We start from the raw sequence: 23,151 nt of genomic DNA on the forward strand, positions 1-23,151 counted from the left end.
CGGATCCCCTGGAGTTGGAGTTACAGGCGGTTGTGAGCTATCCAATGTGGGTGCTAGGAACCTAACTCAGGTCCTCCAAAAGGGCAACCTGTGCCTTCAGCCATTGAGTAATCTCTCGAGACCCCCCTCAAAAAAAGTCATTTTCATCCCATCATAGCCCTTAATTATTGGTTGACTTACTCATGAATATAGTAATGATCCCCTCTGGTTCAATAATTAAAATATTTACAATTTTTTAAGCTAGTTTGTGAGATCCGTCAGTTGAAGTAAGAGTTCCTCTTCTGTGTAATTATTTAGGCTCAATAAATTCGCTCAATTTAGATGAATATGCAAAGTGTCTGAGAAGAAAAGAGTTTGCTCCCAAAGAGGAAGGTATTAGGTGCTATAAATAAAATAAAATGTAATACATATAATATACACACCAGCAGTATTAGCAGAGGAAGCTTCACACTGCACACACCTTTATGATGGGAATGACCTGGGTCAGGCAGACCCAGGACGCCCCTATTTCATCTTTTCCTAGGGGGAGCTGGTTCTCCTGGCATGGTCTCTACCCTGGCCTGGTGCTGTTCTCAATAAAGACGCCCCACCCCACCCCCAAGCAGCTGGCAGAACCTTATTGTTCCCCAATTCCTCTGAAGATTTGCCATCATAGGGTGTGGATGTGGGCTCTGCTAGAGTCGTGGGATTTGGGGGGCGGTGACTTGCAGGCCAGAGCCCCAGCACACCGGCCATGGGACTGTTCAACTTTGACACTCATCTGACCTGTACCCTGACAAGGGCACACTGTGTGCTGTGTGGGCAAGGTCTCCCTCTGGGGCTCATGTGTTAGGGATTTCCTGCACAGGGACCTTGCATGCCCCCTGTAAAAACCTGCCCCGGGGAATTTCTCCTTGAACATCTCGGTGACTGGCAAATGGGCCCCTTTCTCCTGTTGTCAAAAGGGCGGAAAAAAAAAAAAAAACCAAAAACCAAAACGGAACAAGGTACGAGGTAGCAGGCCAAAGGCTAACATACCTAGGCCAAGCCATGACCACCCAAAGAGGGTCAGAATGCATGCAGATTCTCCATCGGGGGATACTGTGCTCGCTCAGCCCCCGGGTGAAAATGTGAACAGGCACTGGCTTTAGCGCCGGTAGAGCTTGGCAGCCTGGGGCTGTGGCTCCATCCCCATGCTTGCTTGTCTTGGCAGGGGACGGGGTGCTACCTTCCTCCCTCCACGTGGGCTGCTGTGGGATTTAGACACCAGATGGCTGGACTGGTGACACACTCGTCAATAAAGTGTGTCTTCCTCAGATGGTGTATTTCACAAGGTTGAGGAGGAAGGGTTTCTAAGGAGACCTTCAGGGCCCTTTCCCCATAGGATCGTGCTGGCTTTCTGAGCCAGAGGGAAGCCATCTTTTTCTCCCTGGAGCACCTAGGACTTAGAGTCAACCACAGGGCGAGACCGAGACCTGCGGCAAGCGTTTGCCAGACCGCTGTGGAACCGGGTAGGCTCTTCGGGACTGCTCTCCCGGCTCCACTACCTCCCATATAAAATCCGCTTTCTCATGGGCTGAGAAAACTTTTGCCTTGACAGTGATTTTCGTCTTTCATTTACATCCTAATGTTAGAGGAACGGGGCCTTCACTGAAGAGCCAGATGCAGACACTGGCAACTAAGAACACGAAAGGAATGCCATAAATATCCAAGCAGGCAGTTCGTTCCCCTCCCGCGGCTTTCTTGCCAGAAATGGCTGCCCGACGGGAGAAAATGTTGGGTTGCCGGGTAGCGCTAATGTACATTTCTCCAATGTGCTGCAGCAGAATCCTTCCCTGCTATGGTTTCATTGTGCTCTCTCGGCTCCCAGAGGCAGGTAAGGCAGTACTGTCCTGGGGTGAAGGGAGCACAGCTTTGCTGTATGAGTCACTGCAGCTCTGGAAGTTTTATTTCCCAGTTCTCAGAACCTTTGGCTTTCCCGTGTGTCTGTGGCGTGCACGCATGCCTGGGCATACATGGTATGTGGGTGCGTGCACATACAAGTGTGTGTAGACAACAAAGTTGACCTCAGGTGTCTTCCCTGGTTATTCCCCCACTCTACCTAGTGAGGCAGGAACTCTTGCTGAACGTGGAGCTCATGGATTCGGGCTAGTCTAGCTGGCCAGCTTGTGCTGGAGAGCCTCTGCATCCCAAGTGCTGGCTGGCCACCGCACCTGGCCAGCTTTCTTATCGGTGCGGAGGACCGGAAATCCAGCCCTCGTGCTGGTCGCTTATTCACCGGGCCGTCTCCCCTCCCCCAGCTCTCTTTCCCAACTGTAAAACAAGGATGGCAAAACCTGCTTGTAGGATTACTGTGCCAGTTCTGTGAGCTAAGGTGTGAGTCATCTCAGCCACACGGTATGTGCTAACTCAGTGGTAGCGGTAGCTTTTGCTATTGCAATATGATAGCAAACAGTACAGACGAGAACATTGGCAAAGACCGGAGAGGGCGCCATTCTTGGGCCGCGGGACCAGAGTGCAAACGTGTGGGCTCTGACGTCACTCCTCTTAGCCGCCCTGTGGACGTCGGGAATATTTCGACCCTTCTGCCCTCATTTCATCACTCCAGGGCACCCTCCTTCCGCGTCTCTGGCTCACCCGTTTCAAATGTCCGCTTTTGTATTCGCAGAACATTATCAAGAAAGTGATCGGGCAGAAGTTTGTGTACAAGTTCGTCTCTTTCCCGGACATCCTCAAAATGGATCCCCATGCGGTGGAGATCAGCCGGGAGAGCTTCCTGCTGCAGGACAGTGACTGTAAGGTGTCTCCCGAAGGCCGAGAGGTCCACAAGCAGGGCTTGTCTGCCCTGAAAAGCACGAGCCGCAACGAGTACATCCACTCGGGCCTGTATTCGTCCTTCACCATCAACTCCCTGCAGAACCCTCCGGAGGCCTTCAAGGCCATCAAGACAGAGAAACTGGAGGAGCCCTGTGACGACAGCCCCCCTGTGGAAGAAGTCAGGACTGTGATCAGGTTTGTGACCAATAAAACCGACAAGCACATCACCAGACCCGTGGTGTCCCTGCCTTCCACATCCGAGGCCGCGGCAGCATCCGCTTTCCTGACCTCATCTGTCTCAGCCAAGATCTCCTCTTTAATGTTGCCAAGTGCGGCCAGCGTGTCGTCCGCGTCACCCTCCTCCTCTCGGTCCCCATCCTTGTCCCCCAACTCTCCCCTTCCTTCCGAACACAGAGGCCTCTTCCTCGAGGCAGCCTGCCATGACTCGGATTCTCTGGAACCCTTAAATCTGTCATCGGGCTCCAAAACCAAGTCTCCATCTCTTCCCCCAAAAGGCAAAAAACCCAAAGGCTTGGAAATCTCCGCACCTCAACTGTTGCTCTCCGGCACCGATATCGGCTCCATCGCCCTCAACAGCCCAGCCCTCCCCTCAGGATCCCTCACTCCAGCCTTCTTCACCGCGCAGGTAAACGCTATTCCTATGGTCCTAGCTGGAGGAAGAAAGAGCCACCCCCATAGTCCTCGAGAATTATTATCCCTTGGCCAGTGTCCCAAAGGCACTGAGAGGCACCCACAAGAAAAGGCTTGGTATCCTGGCAACAGAGGGACATTGGTTCCTTGTGACCCAGAGTAACCTCAGATGGATCATGCACGTAGCAAGGGTGGGGCGATCTCTGGGGACATTTGCACTTTTGGGGGCTTTTAGGGCCTTAGGGAGTTTTTATGATGTAATTTTCGGGAGGCACTCAGAAGTGTCCTGAAGAGAAAAAAATCCGTGTTCACAGAGAGCAGTGTGGAGCTGCGTGTGTCATGCTCATATTTAACGAGAAACACAAGGGTCACAGTGCAGCAGGAAAGTCCCCACTGAAAGCAGGGGTGCCGAGGGAAACTCAGGTCTCACCACGAGAGGAGAGCAAACTCAGAGTGTACACGTCTAAGCTGCTCTGAGCCCCTGGAGAAGGTGGCTTTTTTTTTTTCTTCCTTCCCCTGTAAAAGTGTCACAGTAGTGCCTAGTTCAGCTGCAGGACAGACAGAAGGGGCAGCCCCAGGCCAAATCGGACACATGTTAGTGGCAGAGGTTAGCAGCATTGGCTTAGAGCCTGCGTTTGCCTCTCCAGCTTCCTAGACATGGTACGGGGCAGCTGCTGTCTGGGTGATGCCGTATAGTGACGGTACATTGGGATGGTGGCCATGCTACCCTAGCTAGTTAGCCAGCTCTAACTAACTGGCAGGCATTATCGGCCTGGAGGCTTTGTGCCTCCGCATGGGGTCACGCTGTAGGTGCGCCAGAATTCTGGGCTCTGCCTCTGTCGTTGTGCCATAGCTGTCTTTGTTGGCCCCAGCGGTCGACACCGAATTCTTTGCATGTGCCAGACATTCGGCACACACCATGCATTTTGCCATCCAGGTCACGGCAGGCCCCTGGTGTGGGTGTTTTTCATTGCGACTGACCGGGGTACAGAGGTGAAATCCCTTGACTTGGTTCCATAGCTGTAAGTAGGAGGGATGAATTTGGACCTATTTTGTCTGCCTTCAGCATTCACCCTGAAGCTAAACACCCTCTGCCATCCCACAAGGGGGCGGGAACCAGCTGTTTCGCCCTGACAGCAGACCACGGTTTCTGCAGACCAGATGCCAGCACCTCTCTGCTACTTTGCTTCGCAGGGCTTCCTCCTTCCCAGGGGTGACACGGCAGCTTACTTTTGTGAAGTGGCAGTTGTAGCCCTCCTTACTGAGGAGAGGCCCCAGGACTCTGTGATAGGTTGGAATGGGCACAAGCCTTCCAAAATTAGCATCCCCCAACAAAGCCAGGCTGCCTGGCAACATGCAGGAAACTGCCTCTGAAGAAGCGGCTCAGGCAAGTCTCGGGTCTGAGCCACCAGGTGGACAGTCTGGCTTTAGTGTTTAAGACTGCGAAGCTGAGAGTGGATGACAGCCAGGCCAGGTCACGTCCAGTTTCAGTGTCTGTGTCCTCCATGGCTATCTTGGGGGAAAATTGCCCAGGCTTCTAGTGTGGCTTTGGTCCTAGCTACTGTGAACTTAGTGGGGTGAACCTCTCAGAGGGGTTGAGGGTGGCAGAGCTGGGGTGAGGAGCGGAGGGACCTTGAGCTGAGCTAGGTACACTAGCATGTGGACAAAGCATTAATCCCAGGAGATGGACTCTGGTCTAGAACCTGGAGAGACTGCTTCGGGAAGCCAGGCTTCTCTGGCAGAGGTGCGCCTCAGGCATCTGGGAGTCAAGCTGAGAGGTCTCTACTTTCTTTGAATGAGTGCCAGGGAATTAAAGAACGGGCCCAGGCTTTCCGGCAGAGTTTGGACAGAGGGCTGCTTGGGAACAGAGTGGCGCCCCAGGACCTAAATGCCACCAGATATTCCTTTATGTTCCTAGAGTGTGGGCCTCGCTCCTCGTGTGTGGCCGTGGGCAGTCAACAGAGAGGGAGAGAAGGGCAGAGATACAGTAGAACTCAGTCACACCTGCCTCCTCTCCATCATTATCTGGGACCAGACGGGACCCCCAGGTTTATTCGGACAAGCCTTGGGTCCTTCAGGACTGGGGCTATGCTTATATTTAGATCTGTAGAGATGTTCCCTCTGACAGCTTGCTCAGAAGCTCTCCAACCCACCCTCCTACTCTCTCCCACCCTCCCGCTCCCCCCCTCCCCCGCTCTCCCTCCCACCCTCAGCTCCCTCTTGGGGTCCGGGGTTTCAGAAACAGACATGAACACCCCGCTGAACCCTTCACAAGGGAGGGACGACTCCCTGGCCCACGGGCCTCCTTACCACTGCAGCCATGGAAATGTGCCTTTCTCCTGTGGGGTGTGCTTTGTGAAGTGGGACCCTGTTGGCATATGGCTTGGTGAGACCATCCTCTAAACCTTGGCCCTGAGGGGATGCTTTCTTTACAAAAGAAGCTCTGCTAGAGCCCAGTCCCCTAAAAGTGAGGCTCCTCGACACCATGTGTCACATGACTACTGTCCTCTCCTGTACCTCATTTTCCATTGTGTCCCATTGTGCCTGTCTCCCCCGAGGGGACATTGTTCCATCAGAATTCAGGACCGATGCATTGTGCTTCTTATTTTTTTTTTTTTTGGCCAAGACTCTGTTCCTCTCACCTGTCCTGTGCAAGATGCTGAAATCAGATCCCTTTTAGCAGGGGGCGCACCACTCACCACCAGAGTCTGTGCCCCTCAGGGTGTTTGCTCAGCAGCAGGCTGGACTGGTGCTGGGTGAACTGAGACAGCCTGCTAGGTTGGAAAAGCCAAAGTCCTACTTCCTTTATTATGGAGTGGTCTAAGAGTCGCGCCTTGTGGAGCAACCAGAGTGCAGGCGTCCTGTCTGCCGGTCTCCATCCTCCTGTCTCTTTTACCCTTATCATCAGAAGAAAAACCAGGGATTTTTTTTGTTGTTTTTTTCTTCTCCCTTCTGGCTAGGGTTGTTCAACTTCCTTCTTTTTCTGTTAACACTTCCCCAGCTGATTCTCCAGCCTTGCCCACCATGACCTTTCCTGGGGCAGAGAACGTCCTTGCTGGAAGGAGGTCATGTGGGAGAGAGGGGCTTTGCGGGTGGAAGGGGTGAAAGGTTCTTCAAGTTGTGGGTTGCCCCAGAGAAACCACCCAAGGGGGTGCTTTTCGTCCTTGTGTCCTGGGTCCTCTTCTTGCTTCTCCTCTCCCCTTCCCTCCCTTTCCTCCCCCTCCCCTCCCTTCCCTTTCCTCCTCCTCCCCTCCCCTCCCTTTCCTCCCCCTCCCTCCTCTCCTCTTCCCTCTCGTGGCTCATATTTTTTATCTCATCTAATTCTTCCCTCTGTTCTCAGTTCTTTCATTGGATACATGAGATCCTCATCCCTTTCCTTCAGATCGGAGCTAAGCAAACACTTGTGGGAGTCTCGTCCTCTTTTAAAGTCTTTAAAACTATGTTTTTATTGAAGACTACCGATTGCTTTCTTGAGGTTGCCACTTCTGAAAATGATATCTATATATATGCACACACATATATTATGTAATATATACAATACATACATTATATATACACATCATATAACATATAACACATGAGCACATATGCACTTTATTGTATGTGTGATGGTGGGGCATGTGTGTTATATATGTTATATGAGTTAATAAATAAACCGGACCATGAGAGAGGAGAGGGGGAGGGAGAGCGAGAGAGGAGCTGCCTACTGAGAGAGGTGGTCTGGGCCAAGAGCCCAGCCTCGCCCGAATGGCTGAGTTGAACAGGGATCTGGGCTTTGGAAAAGAAAGTCCAGCCCCTGGGAGGAGGGGTTTAGGGTGGTGGGCGGGGTGAGACGTGCTGGGCGGAGTCACAGGTACTGAGTGAGTCTTGCCCTGGGTTCAGACAGGGTAGCCAAGAGCTGAAAAGTTCTTCAGTTCACCAAGCACTTGGGGGTGGGGCGAGTACTCAGGAGAACAGTGAGCAAATTCTCCAGTGGTTATGGGGAGGAATTCCATTTGCCTGAGAGGTCAGGGGTCTCCTTGGAGAAGGTGGCACTTTTGATGGGCACAGGGAGATGGGTGGGAAAGGTTGAAGGATGCGGGGTAGACAGAGAGCCATGGACCAGGCCACGCAGGTGCAACCCATCCGGACGGGACCAGCTTCTGTAGTTAAAGGTCACGTGCCTAAGGTCTTGAGGAGACTCAGTATGGAGTGGCACTGAAAGGGGAGGAAGAGAAAAGGAGACCCTTGTGGGAACCCCCTTTTCCTTGTAAATGGATGCCTGTTGGAGTTGGTGTCTCTGTCACGTGGGTCAAGAACGCCTACGGACATTGATTAAGACAGGCATTCCCAGGTGGAGGGAGGTTGGTTGGTCTGAGAGTAGTGGTGTTTATGACAGATTGGTCCCAGGTGAAGGGAAAGAAGCAGCGTGGGTTCTGCTTGTAGTTCCTCCCCCCCCCCCCCCCCCCCCCCCCCCCCCGCCCCACTCTCTGGCAGGCGCTTGCTCTCCTGGAGGGCAGGCGGACACACAGAGGAGGCTCTGCCATGTCCTGAGATAACCCAGGCAGGGCTCTTTAGGAAGTTCCCCTCCAAGCTACCAAGTAGTTCTTTTAAGGCCACAGGATCTCCAGGGAGAACAGCGATCCGAGGAGCGAATGAAGTCATTTCACAGTGCTCATTTGCATAAATTAGAGAAGACATTTCAACTGTATTACCACGAGGCGCAGAAGCGAGTCTAAGGACATCCTGTATTCCTGGGTAACAAATGTGCACGAACACCTCAGACCCAGAGGGGAATGGAAATTCCAGGCCACGGAAACAGCAAACCCCCCATTTTAGTACTGCCCAGCGGTGTGAGCTTGCGGCCCTGGCCTTGGTCCTTTTATGGCTTAGAAGATTGTGTAGACTCTGAGAGGTCTTCTCCGAGGGTAAACCAACAAGCCCTTACGTTGGGTAGTAAATGTTGACGTGACACATTGTGGTTCGAGCCTGGCTCCGGTGTAGCATGTAAATATTAGCTCTCGGGTCACCCGAGTCCGTGGACTGGAGCCCAACACACCTGCACAGAAGGTTTCAGAGAAGCTTTTGTGTGCAGTTGGGAATCCTCCCATGCATAGATAAAGTCCATTCAACGAGTACGCCAGGTACAAGTTATACGTATTGCTGATTCACTAGTAAAATACTCAAAACTATTAAGGCTTAGCATGACTTGTGTCTCTCAGGCTTGCCATTTCTGGGTGTTGGTCATATATATATACACACACATTGAGTTCGAGATGGATTATATTACCTTTCCAGCAACCCGGCAATAATAGCATATGTTTTCATTCTTCCCATTTGACAGATTGAGACTGAGATCCAGAGAGGCTAGGCTGCTTGTCTTAGGTGGTCAAGCTAGCGAGCAGAGGTTCTGACATGGGAGCCCTGGCAGAGCTCCTTTTAACTGTGAGGCCAGCTGGCCTAGCACGCTTGTGGAATTGCCTGCGACCAGCAAAGCAAGTGGAGCACTGATTCAAAACACATATTTATCCCAGTGACCTCGCAGGCCATTCCGTATGCAGAAGGGAATGCCACGGCACCAAAGACTCGGATAATTTAGCTTAAATCTGCTCACCTTTCAGCACTTTGGCTGGAAGACTGCTGGGTGTTCATCTCTACCCCACTGAACAGAGTGAACCTTTCACTTTAGGTTTGAGCTCGAACGCTCTCAATAATTGCTGAAGCTGCTGGGGCCGGTTCTAGGAAAAACCAACACGGCAGCATCCAGCATGATGCAATCGGAAATGCTGGCGCCTCTGCTGGGTGCTTACACAAAGAATCTTATTGAGGGGCTCCTTCTGGTCACCAGAGGTGCAGACACCCCGGGCCAAGGAGCTTGCCTCTGCTGAGAATGAAGGCTGTGCACATTTTACTGGCTTGGGCGGGTTGTTTCTCCTGCCCTTTCGCTGGCTTGTGGGCCAGGACTCCTGCCGAGTGTGGGCAAGCAAATGCCAGTCCTGTCACTTCTAAGAAATGCTCAGCTCTGGCTCTACAAGGCCTGCTTTCCATTGCCAGGGCGATGAATTCCTCCCAGCCCCACGTCCAGGGTAAAGTCTGCAAAATCAGCCCAGCGGTTCTGAACGAGCTGCTGCGGACCACGCTAATAGAATTTCAGTTTTTAAAGGGCTGAGGAGACTGTAAGGAACATGTGTGTGCCGGGTAGGTAATAGGCATCGCTGTGGCCCAATAGTTTGATAAGAAACGAGGCCCCTTCTAGGGGTGCTATTTTGTCTGTACACTTCTTTGTTTACTGGGAGTGGGGGAGGCTTGAAGGAACTCTTCTGGCAAGCTGCTGCAAACCTGTCTTTTCCACTAGAATGTTTAGGCAGGGTGACTTGCCTAAGACTTGTGGGCAAAATTAATAGAAGAAAATGAAAATTGCTCCCAGCTGTTCAAATGCAACCTGAAGTTGCCCAGTTTCCCAGAGATGGCCAAGTTTGGTTCATTGCCCATGACTAGTGTACCTATCCGGTTACCGGCTACTCTTGGTCATGGCTGGCGTGAGGTGAAGCCCTATCAAGACCTGCCTGTTGCCTTGTCTTCTAGACACCAAATGGCCTGCTGCTGACCCCGAGTCCGCTGCTCTCCAGCATTCACTTCTGGAGCAGCCTTAGCCCTGTCGCGCCGCTGAGTCCTGCCAGGCTGCAAGGGCCAAACACACTTTTCCAGGTAAGAGTTTGAAACCAGCTTTGCACCGTGGGTCAGCCACGGCTTTTCTCTAAATTCCACACATGCTTGGTTACTATGCTAAGTCTCCAGCCGGGCGACTCTGGTGGCGCATGCCTTTAATCCCAGCACTCGGGAGGCAGAGGCAGGCTGATCTCTGGTGGGTTCGAGGCCAGCCTGGTCTACAAGGGCTAGTTCCAGGACAGGTGCCAGAGCTATACAGAGAAAAACCAAAAGCAATAAAAGAAGGTTTCCAAGGGGATTTCCTAAGGCCTGGAGTCCCTTTAGAAACAGCCGTTTTCACTGAGGCAGAGAAGAGATGTGCTCATGTCAGGAACCCAGGCGTGGGTTCTTCAAGCATTCTGGATATTTCTATATGACTAGAAACTCTGGAAATCTGCTGCAGAAATTATTTAAAATTTTAAAAAAATGGTTTCTATACAAGGCTTAATAAAGAACTTTAAAATATGACGCCCGTGCGCCAGTATATCCATATGAGCATACATTAAGTTAAAAAACAGTGAACAGTTTTCCCAAACTGGAGCAGAGGTCACCTGCATCATTCTACAAACTATAGTCAAGTTCTCATTTTGTAATAAGATATATGCAGCAAGCGGTTAAAGAATAATGAAGACCTCCCTGAGTTCGGTGAACACATACATTATTCATGCAGGTTCTGGAATCTTCCAGGACTCTTACTCGCTATCATGTGGAGGCCAGTATTTCCTCTGAGTCCCAAAGGTAGCTGCTCACCAACCCAAGGTGTTACTCCTTTGAGTATGTGAATACAGGCAGGGGCAGGAATGAAGCAGCGGCGGACACAGTGCCAGCTCCTTGTTCCCCTCATTCTAGCTTGGTCTTATCTAGCTTGCTTCCCCCTGCTAGTATGGCTCACGCCAAACTGACTGCCACTCCTCGCTCCCACTGCCTTTAGCATGTTATATTATGACTGCCTGTTGATCTGGCAGACTCTTACTAGAGAGTGGGCCCCCAAAGGATGGGAACCATATTCTGGTCACTGTGCCATCTCCCAGGATCTAGCGCGTCGACTGGTGCAGATGCCAGGCATTATTGATGACCTCGTGACAAGACGCCAAAGCACAGACGTCAATAAAAGGTGTTAGGTGCTCAAGTCTCTCCTCTAAGTTGGTCATTTTGCTTATCGAGGTTACTATTTGCTGAGCGCCACTCTGCAGGAACACATGGAAACACAATAGGATTTAGGGTCTAGCGGGAAGAAAGGGCGAGCCACAGAGGTTTTGATTGCTATCATGCATCTCTGGTTTCCTAGTGGGCTTGGAGTAGGGTGTCATGGGGTGAGTATTCCCCTGGAGTAACCGGGTTTCCTTCTCTCCCTCACCCTGGTCCCATCACCGCTCAGTAGAATTTTTACCTGAAGTGGTAAATTCTAGTGGAAGCAGAGCAGGAAAGAGTCGCGTGAATACAGCAGCTCCTTAGGTGTGGGACTGCTATCGCTGGAGACTCTAACGTGGAGGTTTTGTAGAGATTAGTAACTACTGGAATCTAGTGAATAAGCAGCTTCTCATTTCCATCGCTCTTGGGAGTTCTGCCGTCTGATTGGTGCATGACTTGGCCACCTCCTAAGAAAGTCACAAGGAGCTAATGGAATTCTGTTTCAATTCCAGGATTCCCAGTCGATTGATAGCCAGGACCTCTGGGAGCAGAGACCTGCCCACACCCCACACCCAGTGGTCCCGTGACGTCAGCATGCGCCTGAGTCACATGGCTAGTGTGTCAAGCAAAGATGCTGGGCCCACCCCAGGACCTCAGATTCATTCAAACATTTTATTCACGTTTCTAATGATGCTCTAGTGTAGGAACCGTATTCTGAGGACTGTTGCAGACTAGGGATCCTAATTTACACTTCAAATTCTGCAGATTCCTGCATATAAAGGCCATCTTCAAAAAAATTTCAATTTTAATTTCACCGAAACAAACCCGTTTTCGCCCCAAGAGCCATTCAAAAACCAGCTGGGAAGGTTGGAAGGGGGCTACAACTTAGCTTGTATGGCTGACAGGATGCATGGCCTGAGGTTCCTAAGTTATGGCTGGATCGATGAGACCACAGGAAACAACTCTGTCCCTTTTAAAATATTATTAGGCTTCTCATAAAAAGAGCAAGGAAGTGTGGTCAAAGTTAGAGGTGGCCGTTTTAAAAATGATAAAACAACAACCACGCTAAGAGGAATGAGATTTCCAACTAAAAATAAGAGACATCAAAATGGATTTCTCAGAATTCAGATTACTATAGTGCCCCTTCAAAATTAGTAAAAATAATGAACCCCATTTACATACACTGGGAGTTCATGAAGGAAAGCGAAAACACAGTCTACAGCACGCTTTATGCAGAGTGGGCAAGTTTTCTGTGTGATGTCTGGAAAAGCAAATTTGAAACCCACAGGGAAGGACCTGATGGGGCTGAGGCAGTCCTGCACGGAGGATCCCCTGAGACAAATGTTCATCTGCCTGTCTGTCTTAGTGGGAAAGGGCCTGGCACAGGGTCAGACACTGTAGCTCTGGCTAGCCTGGAACTCACTTTGTAGCCCAGGCTGGCCTTAAACTCACAACGGTCCTCCTGCCTCGGCCTCCGGGATAGTTGGGATTACAGGTGTGCACGAGCGTACTTAGAGCACGATCAGAGCAGATGTGGCAGGATTCCAGCCAAGAAGGGAGAAGAGGCATGTTTTCTAGCTGCAATGTCCTAGTGAGAGAGAGGAGCCACAGCCACGGCTGAGCCAGAATCGAGAGCCTGATGTATGAATGCAGTGCACACAGTTTGGGATGCACCTCGCAGGCAGATACGTGTAGCAACAAGGGGGGAAGTGACGAGGTCTCCTGCTGAGAATGTGTCCTGTAACTTTTTAACATGGCTCGTTTTTTACAGTCCTCTGTGGCAGGACCTGTAGGTGATTCAGCCAAGGATGTGGTGGAGCTGGAACAGCAGGGACAGAATTGCTCTTCCCAGCTGGAGACCAGACAGAAAGGCCCCAAGTGAGGAGCTCCACCTGGGCCAAGAGACAAAGAGGACAGGGCTTTAATAGAGAGGAGAGTGTGGTTCAGACGAGGAAGTCTGCAGGAAGGGGGCTGGTGACAGGTCAGGTGGGACAAGCAGCGACAGGCATCTACAGGCCTCGAACTGTGTGCTCAGGAGCATCTGCCCGCATCTGCTAGGGTTTCACGACACAGGTATGAGATATGCTAGGAGAATCCCACTGATTAAGCATGCGGAGGAAGGACCGAGAGCAAGTTAAGGAAGAAGAAGGTAAAACATTATAGTACGTCGGATAGATCCGAACTGTAATAGGCATGTGTTTAGCAGGCATTTCAGAGGGAAGAGGAAGACTTTGAGTTGGGTTTGAGGAATAGGGTAAGTACTGGAAATTATGTATAAACAAAGCCAGTGGGTTAGAAGATAGCAATGCTATTAATACCAGCGGACATGCGACAGTTAGGCTAGTTAGTCTTTGCTTACTGCATGCCAGACTTTAGCCTAGGTCACGTTTCTTTCTGTGTGTTTGGACTTCGAAGATGAGATTTAGCCAAGGTCACACAATGATAATGTCTGGAAGAGCGCTGGTTCCAGCTGCACCTGCCTTCCTAACCCCGCCTCCCACAGGCTCAGAGCCCCAAAGAGCAGGTTCTGTGAGGCTTTGGATTCAGATGGCTGAAAGTGGGTGTTGCTGTCAAGTTCAGGGAAGGGACCCGAGAAAGGGGGGAGGGGAGGTCTGGGGAATGCTGTAAGTTAAGAGAGGCTGTGATGGAAGAAAAACCAATAAACATGTTAGGAGAAACAAACAAACGAACAAACAGAAAAACAAGCCAATCCAGAGAAGTATGACAACTGAGTGCATACACAGGGATTTCTAACATTCCGAAAAAGCTAAAACTAGACGATGCCTTTACAGCCACCCGTCAGGTGGTGGGCGGGTACCAAAAGGCGAAAAGATGTGACTGTTCTTAGTGAAAGCTCAAGGCCAGTTCTGCCGTCCACCTGAAGCCCCCGTAGGAGTGGTGACAAGGACCCAGACCTTGGCTTAGACGGTCTAAACTGCCTTCGGCCAGATCTGGGAAAGCGGCTGAAACCAAGTCCCACAAAATGTAAAGATCCCAAAGCTGCAGGAGAGACAGGAAGCCTTACACACCATTAAAATAGGAGCCGGGCGGTTTAGTGTAGCTGGAGATAAGACTTGGCTTTGCTTATGAGCTATGACCTTTAGCTAATTGGAACCTGGCTGAGTTGTTTTTCTTGTTTACGATGTGAGGCTAAGAGAGCTTGCTTTCTATTCCTAGCCGCAATGAGATGGCAGCCCTTGAGAGGAAGGCATTGGACGTGTTACCGAAATAGTTTGAAAATTAAAAAGAAAAAGGATTTACTCATTCTTCAAATATTTATTGGACTTCTAACATGTGCCAGGCTCCATAGTTTGATATTTAGTGCTGGAGTTTAATATTTAACTTTCCTGGACTAGAGAGGGATTAAGCTTGAACAGCATTTGGTAGATCAGTTGGACACATTTCATCTTTGGCAACACAGAGCTCCAGCCATGAGCAGTCACACACTGAAGAGATGCTTTTACTTTCTTCTTCATTAGGATTGTGGCTGAAGGATTTGTTCACGTCATGAAGTTAAACCATAATGCTTCCATTCTACCCGTTCCCACTCTAGCTACCAACAATGCAGAGGCCTTACTGTGTCCGGCTGTGGCTGTGATCTAATGCCTTGCTCTTAAAGTCTGAGAGCTCGGACCTCATCTCCAAGATTAAGACAGTCTTTCCTTTATGAAAAGTTTCATCTTCGTTTTAATCATGTGTTTCTGTGCGTGCATGCCCCCAGATCGTTGGCACTGATGTTAGTTTTGAGCCATGTGATGTGGGTGCTGGAGCCAAGTTCAGGCTCTCTGTTAAGAGAGCCGTCAGGGGAGTGTGTGTGTGTGTGTGTGTGTGGGTTGTATAGCACATTCTTACCCAAACAATTAAAATGAGAAGGCTTAAAATAAATAAATAATTAATTAATAAGAAAATGGGTTACAGAGAGAGAGAGAGAGAGAGAGAGAGAGAGAACGCGAGCGAGCAATCAGCATTGTCAACTGCTGACCTATCTGTCCGGCTCCCTGGTCCTCATTTTTTTTTTCAAATTTATTTATTATGTATATAATGTTCTGGGCACCAGATCTCATTACAGATGGGTGTGAGCCATCATGTGGTTGCTGGGAATTGAACTCAGGACCTCCGGAACAGCAGTCAGTTCTCTTAACCTCTGAGCCATCTCTCCAGCCTTTTTTTTTTTTTTTTTTTTAAATTTATTTATTATGCCCTGGTCCTCATTTTAAACAAGCACCGATGGCCGATTTTGCCGTGCTGCGGAAAACGGACAGCAGATTTCAAAATTCGAGATCACTGACTCATGTGTAAGGAATCCTGGTTTCCAGTCTCACCCCCTTGGTATGTGAAGAAGATCAGCGTGCTATACATTTTAGAACCTTTAAGACAGTAGTGGAATGCGCTGTCAGCAACGTGTAAGGTCCACTTGAGGACCTCAGGGACACAGCAGCACAGGGGCATCTCCTGGGCCTTCCGCGGTTGCTCTAGGTTGCTCTAGGTAAAACAGATGGGCAGCCAGCTCCCAGCACTGGATGCTGAGAACTACCTTCATTGGTGTCTATGCATGAAAGGCATGCAAGCTCCTCAGGGAAGCGGCCACCGTTACTGAATGTCTCTTGTCCCTTCCAGTTCCCCACACTGCTCAATGGTCACATGCCGGTGCCGCTCCCCAGTCTGGACAGAGCTCCGTCCCCGGTACTGCTTTCCTCCAGCTCTCAGAAGTCATGATGACCGCCGCCGTCGTCATCGTCACCGTCGGCAGCAACTAAGCACTCGAAACTCATGAAGCCAGTTTGTCCCCATGGGCTGGTTTACCTGTGTCATGAGAAGGACATTGTGGACCCCTGTTGATTTGGCTTGCACTTTTCCTAACAGGGATACTCTAGATGTGTGTCAGCATTTTAAAAGCCAATTTTATATACTCAGCTCGATATGAAAGTGTTTTTGCATTAAGTGGATTTTAATGTTTTTCTTTTTCTATCCTTTTAGCTCTGAAGTGTTGAACACTGACGGTGGAGAGCCTTTCTTAATGTTTTCTATGTAACTAATAAGGATGTGAAGCCTTTTATTCCTTTAATTCTGCGTACGCGGAGCTCTGCTTGTACACACGCTATAACCAGCTGTGCCTTCTTTTTGCATTTAGTTTTATGTACATGATTTGTGTATTTCTAGTATTAAGAGAAAATGTTTGAGGGACAATACAGCATCAAACAGCTCTAGGAAGAATGTTATCCTCACAGGTAGAGAACATGAGCGCCTGCTCCCACCACTGTAAGAACTGCCTTAGGACCTCTCTTGAACTGAAATTCAGTAAATGTAATGTCCAAGTAATGTTTTTATAAGAATGAACGAAGCCATATTTAGACAATAAACGTTCTTTTAAAGAACATGCTCCAAAGTGCAGTTTTTAAATGATGAACTTTTGAGTGGGCCAGCCGCTGAGCCAATTCCAGTGGCCTCTCTCCTCTGGGATACTGAAACTCCATTAAGCCGCACCAGCAGATCTCTTAAAGGTACACCCCAGGTTGATGTACCCTTATCCCTGCTCTCTTGAGTTCCTATACCACAACCACCTGGTATTGAAACCCCACTGCTAGGAGTTAGGGTTTCTTTAGAGTCCTGGCATGACTACTAATATTTAAAAATCGCATGTTTCAGGGCTGAGGGTGTAGCTCAGTAGGGTGTGTGTCTAGCATGTGCTGAGGGGCTCTGGGTACAAGCCCCAGAAAAAGGGGGGGGGCGGGAACCAAGCCAAGAATGAACCATGCTCACAGACGGTGATGAGCTCAACCCACAGAGAAATGACTGTATTACACTGGTATCTATCTTCCTGTGTATAGATACAGTTTTGGATAAAGGGAACAAAGCGTACTACACAGAACTGGAGGAGCTGAAGGCCATGTTAGAGGGGAGCATCTGGGATACGCGTTTTGTGTATTAAATTGATGCCGAGAATCAAGGCAGTCTGATAAGAGAAAACTCTCCAGGAGCCTCGCTGGGGAAGCGACTGTGCGCCTGCCCGTTTGGATGCTCTGGGGGAAGCATCACATGCTGTGGGTCAGGGCTGTGAAGGCGGCCGCCCCTGCCCTGGGCATGCCTGCGTGTAAGGGGAAGTGCTAATGCAAGACCATGAACGAGTACTTTGAATTTAAGGTCAGGTGAGCTGGAACACTCCTCAAGTACAAATAAACCCCTAAGCTGAAAAGGGCCTGCCTTCACATTTGTTCCAAACCAGGCCCTAAAAAAGGATTGTAAGAGGGCTTAAAAAAAATAAAAGCAGCTTGTGAACAAACATCTGAAATTTTAAAAAATCTAAAATTATATTTAGATACTAGATCCTTATAAGTTGAGACTTTCTACTGAAACTGACCATCTTTCTAAGCGGGGGGGGGGGGGGTGTCTTTACTAAGGGAGAAAGCCTCTGACTGTAGAGCCATGGAAACAGCTCCAAACCCATAAATAGACATTCCTGCCGCTCCCGCCCGCCCGCCCGGTAAAGAACAAATGTGCACTAAAATAAAAAGGCGCTGCTTCAGGGAGCTGTAATTACGGAACGCGATGTCAGAGCCAGGAGGCGCTTTGAGCAGGCTTCCTCCTGGCTCTTCTCTGGCCGAGGCAGGCACACAGGACCAGGCCGGAGAAGCTGGGTGCTGCCTGGGGTCTACTGTTTGCTGAAGGGAGCGCACGACTGCTCCAAATCTTAGGTCAGGAAACAAGGCTGCAGTGTCTAGAACTGCTCAGTGAGAATGCAGTCGGTGTTCAAGACTCTCATGGAGAAACCAAAGGAGCTAATGCCCAGGAATCTCAACCAGCATCCTTTGCTGGAGACTTTTAACTACAAATGCTGGTTGGAAATGGCCAATGACTATAAATCTGGCTGTTGTTTTCTTCCAGCTGCCATGATTGTCCTATGTTATAGATTTATTGATTAGGAATGGAAAAATACTGTAGTTCTTGGTGGCACTAAATAATTCCCGGAAAGAAGAGAACTGGAGGTATGGAGACTAACGCGGCTTCCCCGTCTTCTGTGTTTCTAACAGGATTAATTTAGCCAAAAAATAGATTCCAAAGAACATTGACATTTCTTTTTCATATGCTTGCCTAATCACTGCTACACTGCTAAGTTCAGCTATCTAAATAAGTCAGTAATGCTAACTGAAGTCGGGGCTCTAGAACCTGACGGTGGAAGCCGAACTTGCTCTCTGCACGCAGCTTCTCTGGCCGCAAAGTCTCATCCACTTCCATACGGGCGGCCTTTTCTGTTTACTGCAATGCTGTTTTGTTGAACAAATACTTTGTAATAAGAAGTGTGAAGAGGCAAGTGGGCTAGTTTACTTCCGTTTACTTCCAATGACGCAAATGTCACTTTCCATGTAAACGAGTTGGATAAGCACACTTGGTTTCCGACCTGTAAACATGGCACATCAAATGCTTTCTATACACATAGGGGCTACAGCACAGCAGAAGAGCATCTGCCTAGGATGTGAGACTCCAAATCCCAGTACTGCACGTGTGTATGCACGCGTGTGTGCGTGCGCACATACACACACCTTAAATAGGGGGAAGAATGAAATGGGTTTGAGGCTGAGCAATAGCTTAGTGAGTAAGGGGGTATGAGGACCTAAACTCATACCCAGCACCCACATGAAAAGTAGGGCGCAACTGTGCATGACCCTGTAAGTCCAGCCCTGTGTGGGGGGGAGGGGGAGGGACAGACCTGGGGCTGCTGGCCACCAGAACAGGACAGCTGAAATCGGGAGGTTAGACTCTGCAAGAGACCATCTCAAGGAGGTGAACCATGGTGCTGAGTGGGCATCCGACCTCATCTGGTTCCCGAGCTTGTGCGCATACACTGTATTCTCTCATTCTCTCTCTCTCTCTCTCTCTCTCACACACACACACACACACACACACACACACACACAGTCAGCTTGGAAGTAAAACAAGGAAGAATAACACAACAAGCCTGTAGTTCATATGCCCTCTGTAAACAGAATGGTTAACAGGAAAAATCACGACTCAGTTTCCACCTTTCCCCTCATTTCCGCATTCCTCAGTGCAGAGAACAATTGACAGACCTTGTTTTGGTTTTGGTGGTGGTGGTGGTGGTGGTGGTGGTGGTGGTGGTGTGTGTGATAGACATAGAGTATTTGATTATGGGTTAGTTCTCAGATTTTTAAGATAATTTTTGACTGCTGCATTTATAGTGTAAGTGGTATGTTTTACTTATAAACAAATTTTCCTTCACTCCCGTGCCTTAACAAATGCTCGTATCTCTTTAAAATGCATCTGATGCAAGACACCATCCTTGCCTTCCCAGGACTTCCGGTTCAGTGAGCGATGAGAAAGAGCAGTTGCGTATTGCTGTATTTTTAAGTACATGGACAACAGACAGGAAGGCAGTGAAGGAGGAGGACACATAACCCAGTCCGTGGAAGGGCAGGGTAGGGGAGGGTATGGAAAAGGACTTCCAGAAGAACGAGTTGAGACCTGAGTGTTGGAAAAGAAGACAAGGAAGAAGACGCCAAGCAGAAGAAAGAGGGAGTTTTACAATATATGTGAGAGGAGAAACATTTGAGAAACTCAGAGAGCAAAGAATAAACCGTGGTAAGAGACTGTCACGTGGAATGATTAGCAATGAATCACAAGTTCAGAAGAAAGGGGGAGTTTCCAGGTAGCTAAGGAGTGACGAAAGGATGGTTGGCTAGGGGTCCCAAAAGGCCAACCAGTTGGACTGCTTCCAAAGCAACCTTCTATGAGTTCCGATGTTTCTAGAAAAAAAGATGCATGAACCCCATCCCCCAAACCCGTAGAGTCCACACCACCACCATCCTATTCATTCATGATTTAACAGCCCAGGGAAAACTGAAAGACAAGGTGGATGCATGAACCCCATCCCCAAACCCGTAGAGTCCACACCACCACCATCCCATTCATTCATGATTTAACAGCCCAGGGAAAACTGAAAGACAAGGTGGATGCATGAACCCCATCCCCAAACCCGTAGAGTCCACACCACCACCATCCCATTCATTCATGATTTAACAGCCCAGGGAAAACTGAAAGACAAGGTGGATGCATGAACCCCATCCCCAAATCCGCAGAGTCCACATCACCACCATCCCGTTCATTCATGATTTAACAGCGCGGGGAAACTGAAAGACAAGGTGGCAAGAGCCGTCACTACAGCTGGAGGCTGAGCTGAAGCCTTGGCTCTTCGCTTGGGCTGGTCTAGGAATTCCGAGCCTTGCAGGACCCGTCTCCTGTCGGCAGCCCAGCTCAGCATCGGGCAGAGGTGGTAGACCCGGTGCTCACTGGCTTCACCTTCTCGCACACGTCTACCACCCGTCTGCGCTGCAGTAGGACTGAGGGAGGACAGAAGGGACAGCCACCGTCATTCCTGTGCCATTCTTGTCCACCTGCTTTTCTCACAAGCGTACACTTGCACACCTAGGGGCTAGGTATGCAACCAAATGTTTTACATTTTTGGTCTCTACAGGGGTAGCTTTCCAAGAAGTATTAGTTTTCCCAGTAAACTGATTTCTCTTAGGGAGAAGCCTCAAATGAAAAGGTCTTCTGACCATCGCTGGTCAAGATTGCCTTCTTTTCACATCAAAATAGTTTTATAATTAGTAATTCACTTATATTCTTCCCGTTTTGGGGGGACAGATGTTGTCTCTAGTTTTTTTTTATAGGAAATCTTGACTAGGAATGACGGTAACAGTCTCCTTTCCATTGTAAGCCTAGGGTGCGAATTTAGCATTAGGAAAAGTTCCAGAAGGAAAACATGTATTTCTTTGTGTTTAAAGTAATGCATTAAAATGTTTAATTCTACCAAGCTTGTGAGCTTATATTGCCTCTTACCCCTTTGATATGGATGAACATGTAAAACAAAGAAAAAATTAATTTAAGAATCTAGATTACAAAAACCGGGCGGTGGTGGCGCACGCCTTTAATCCCAGCACTTGGGAGGCAGAGCCAGGCGGATCCCTGTGAGTTCAAGGCCAGCCTGGTCTACAAGAGCTAGTTCCAGGACAGGCACCAAAACTACAGAGAAACCCTGTCTCGAAAATCAAAAAAACAAAAACAAAACAAGAATCTAGATTAGTCTGGGCAGTGGTGATGCACCTAGCCCTCAGAAAGCAGAGGCAGGTAGTTGAGTTTGAGGCCAGCCTGGTCTACAGAGCAAGTTCCAGGACAACCAAGGCTACACAGTGAAACCCTGTCTTGAAAAACCAAAGGCAGAGGTAGCAGATCTAGATTAGAATATTTAAAGACTAGAGCCACTGACAAAAATAATAAAAGGGGATGATATATGGGGATAAATCTCTTAAAGCCACACAAACTCAAAATAACCAGTATAGATAATATATATTATCAAAACAACTATATACATATATATCCTTTTTTCAATAGATAGATAGATAGATGAAAATCAAAATGGCCTACTATTAAAAAAACAATTAAATAAAACCAGCATGGTATTAGGAGAATTAAGACAAAGTCTTAAGCCACTCCAAGTAACTGAAGTGGAGAACACTTCCTTCACTCAGTCTGATGCCATCAATGCCCTAGTACCAAATCGAGACAGATGCTGCCAGCAAAGAAGAGGAAGGCCAAACCCATCATGAATTTAGGCAAATACTCAACAAAAACACTAGCAAGCTGAATTCAGCAGCAGCACGTTTGGAGAACCTCAACTTAACAGCCCTAAAGCGCACTCTAATGGGCCTGGACCCCTGACGTGTTTAGAGTCACAACACACAAAAACCTGGCAGATTCTGTAGCATTTTAAATTTCGTGATTTTGAATCAGGGATGCTCAACTGCCACAATCTATGCAAATACTCCAAACTTGGGGGAAATCTTGAAATCGGAGACATTTTTGGTCCCAAACATTCCCCTAAAGGATACTTAAACTTTAATTCACCACCAAACAGTTTCTTCCCAGAAAAGCAGTGCCGACTTAAGATAAAAAAAAACCCCAGTCAAGGTAATGAAGAAAACAACATGACATCACAATGTCCTGTCAGGTGAAAAGCTTTAGAAAACCCAGTGTCCTCCCATGATAGAAATACTCAGCAAGCTAGGAGTGGGAGGGAAGCTCCTGAGAGCTCAGGGAGATAAGATGTGCTGCTGGCAGCGCCCTCAAGCTTTCTCCCAACACCAGGAACACAAGTTAGTGTCTTCTACCACCTCTCAGTAATGCTGGAGGTCCAAAAGACCAATAGGCAAGGGGAAAACAAGAGAGGGGGGGGGGAGAAATAAATAAAAGAAAGAAAGAGCATCCAAATTATAACGGAAAAAAATCAAACTATTTATTTCTAAAGATGACATAATTTTGCATATAGAAGAGCCTAAAGAACAGACCAGAAAACTTTAAAGGCAACAAATTCAACGAAGTTGGAGGTTACAAAAAAAAATCATCTGTACTTCTAAGCACTAGTAATAAAAAAGAAATTAAGGAAACTGTCCTACCTTCATCAGTAGCAAAAACCACTTAGGAATAAATTTAACCATGGAGGAGTAATAATTAAATATTAAAACTACTAAATGTTGCTGAGAAAAATGAAAAGACAACCTAAATAAGGAGAAAAACACCTCAAACTCACGGACTGAGAAAACCACTGTCAGGAGAACAGTACCACCTGAAAGGACAGGATTAATAATGCAAAGCAATCCCCATTATAATGCAAGCTTGTGGAAACAGGAAATCTTATTCTATTCATGGAGAGTTTCAAGGACTCTAGACCTGTCCAGGCTCCAGTCTGCCAGCTGGCTGGGACCAAGAACGGCTGTGAACACAGCCCAGTGCAGACTCATGAGCCACTTCAAACACTGTGAGGTTTTGTTGTTTTTCTGTTTTTTGGGTTTTTTTTTTTCAATCCATTTTCTGTAA

The 23,151-nt window shown here is 48.6% G+C and overlaps 1 protein-coding gene across 2 annotated transcripts in view; it reads left to right on the forward strand.

Annotated features, from left to right (window-relative positions):
* Elk3 (ETS transcription factor ELK3) overlaps positions 1-23,151 on the forward strand; it is an 86,874-nt gene that overhangs the window by 45,892 nt on the left and 17,831 nt on the right. Inside the window, exons 3-5 of one of the 2 annotated variants that reach the window (XM_087901990.1) lie at positions 2,648-3,442; positions 10,012-10,134; positions 15,883-16,640. In XM_087901990.1, the coding sequence (XP_087758116.1) occupies positions 2,648-3,442; positions 10,012-10,134; positions 15,883-15,981 (1,017 nt within the window). In that variant the 3' untranslated portion in view covers positions 15,982-16,640. Of the gene's footprint in view, positions 1-2,647; positions 3,443-10,011; positions 10,135-15,882; positions 16,641-23,151 lie in introns of those variants that run through there. The other variant, XM_087901991.1, reaches the window with a different exon arrangement.

The sequence above is a fragment of the Myodes glareolus genome, chromosome 26, assembly GCF_982192425.1.
Source record: "Myodes glareolus chromosome 26, mMyoGla1.1, whole genome shotgun sequence".
Taxonomy (NCBI): Eukaryota; Metazoa; Chordata; class Mammalia; order Rodentia; family Cricetidae; genus Myodes; species Myodes glareolus.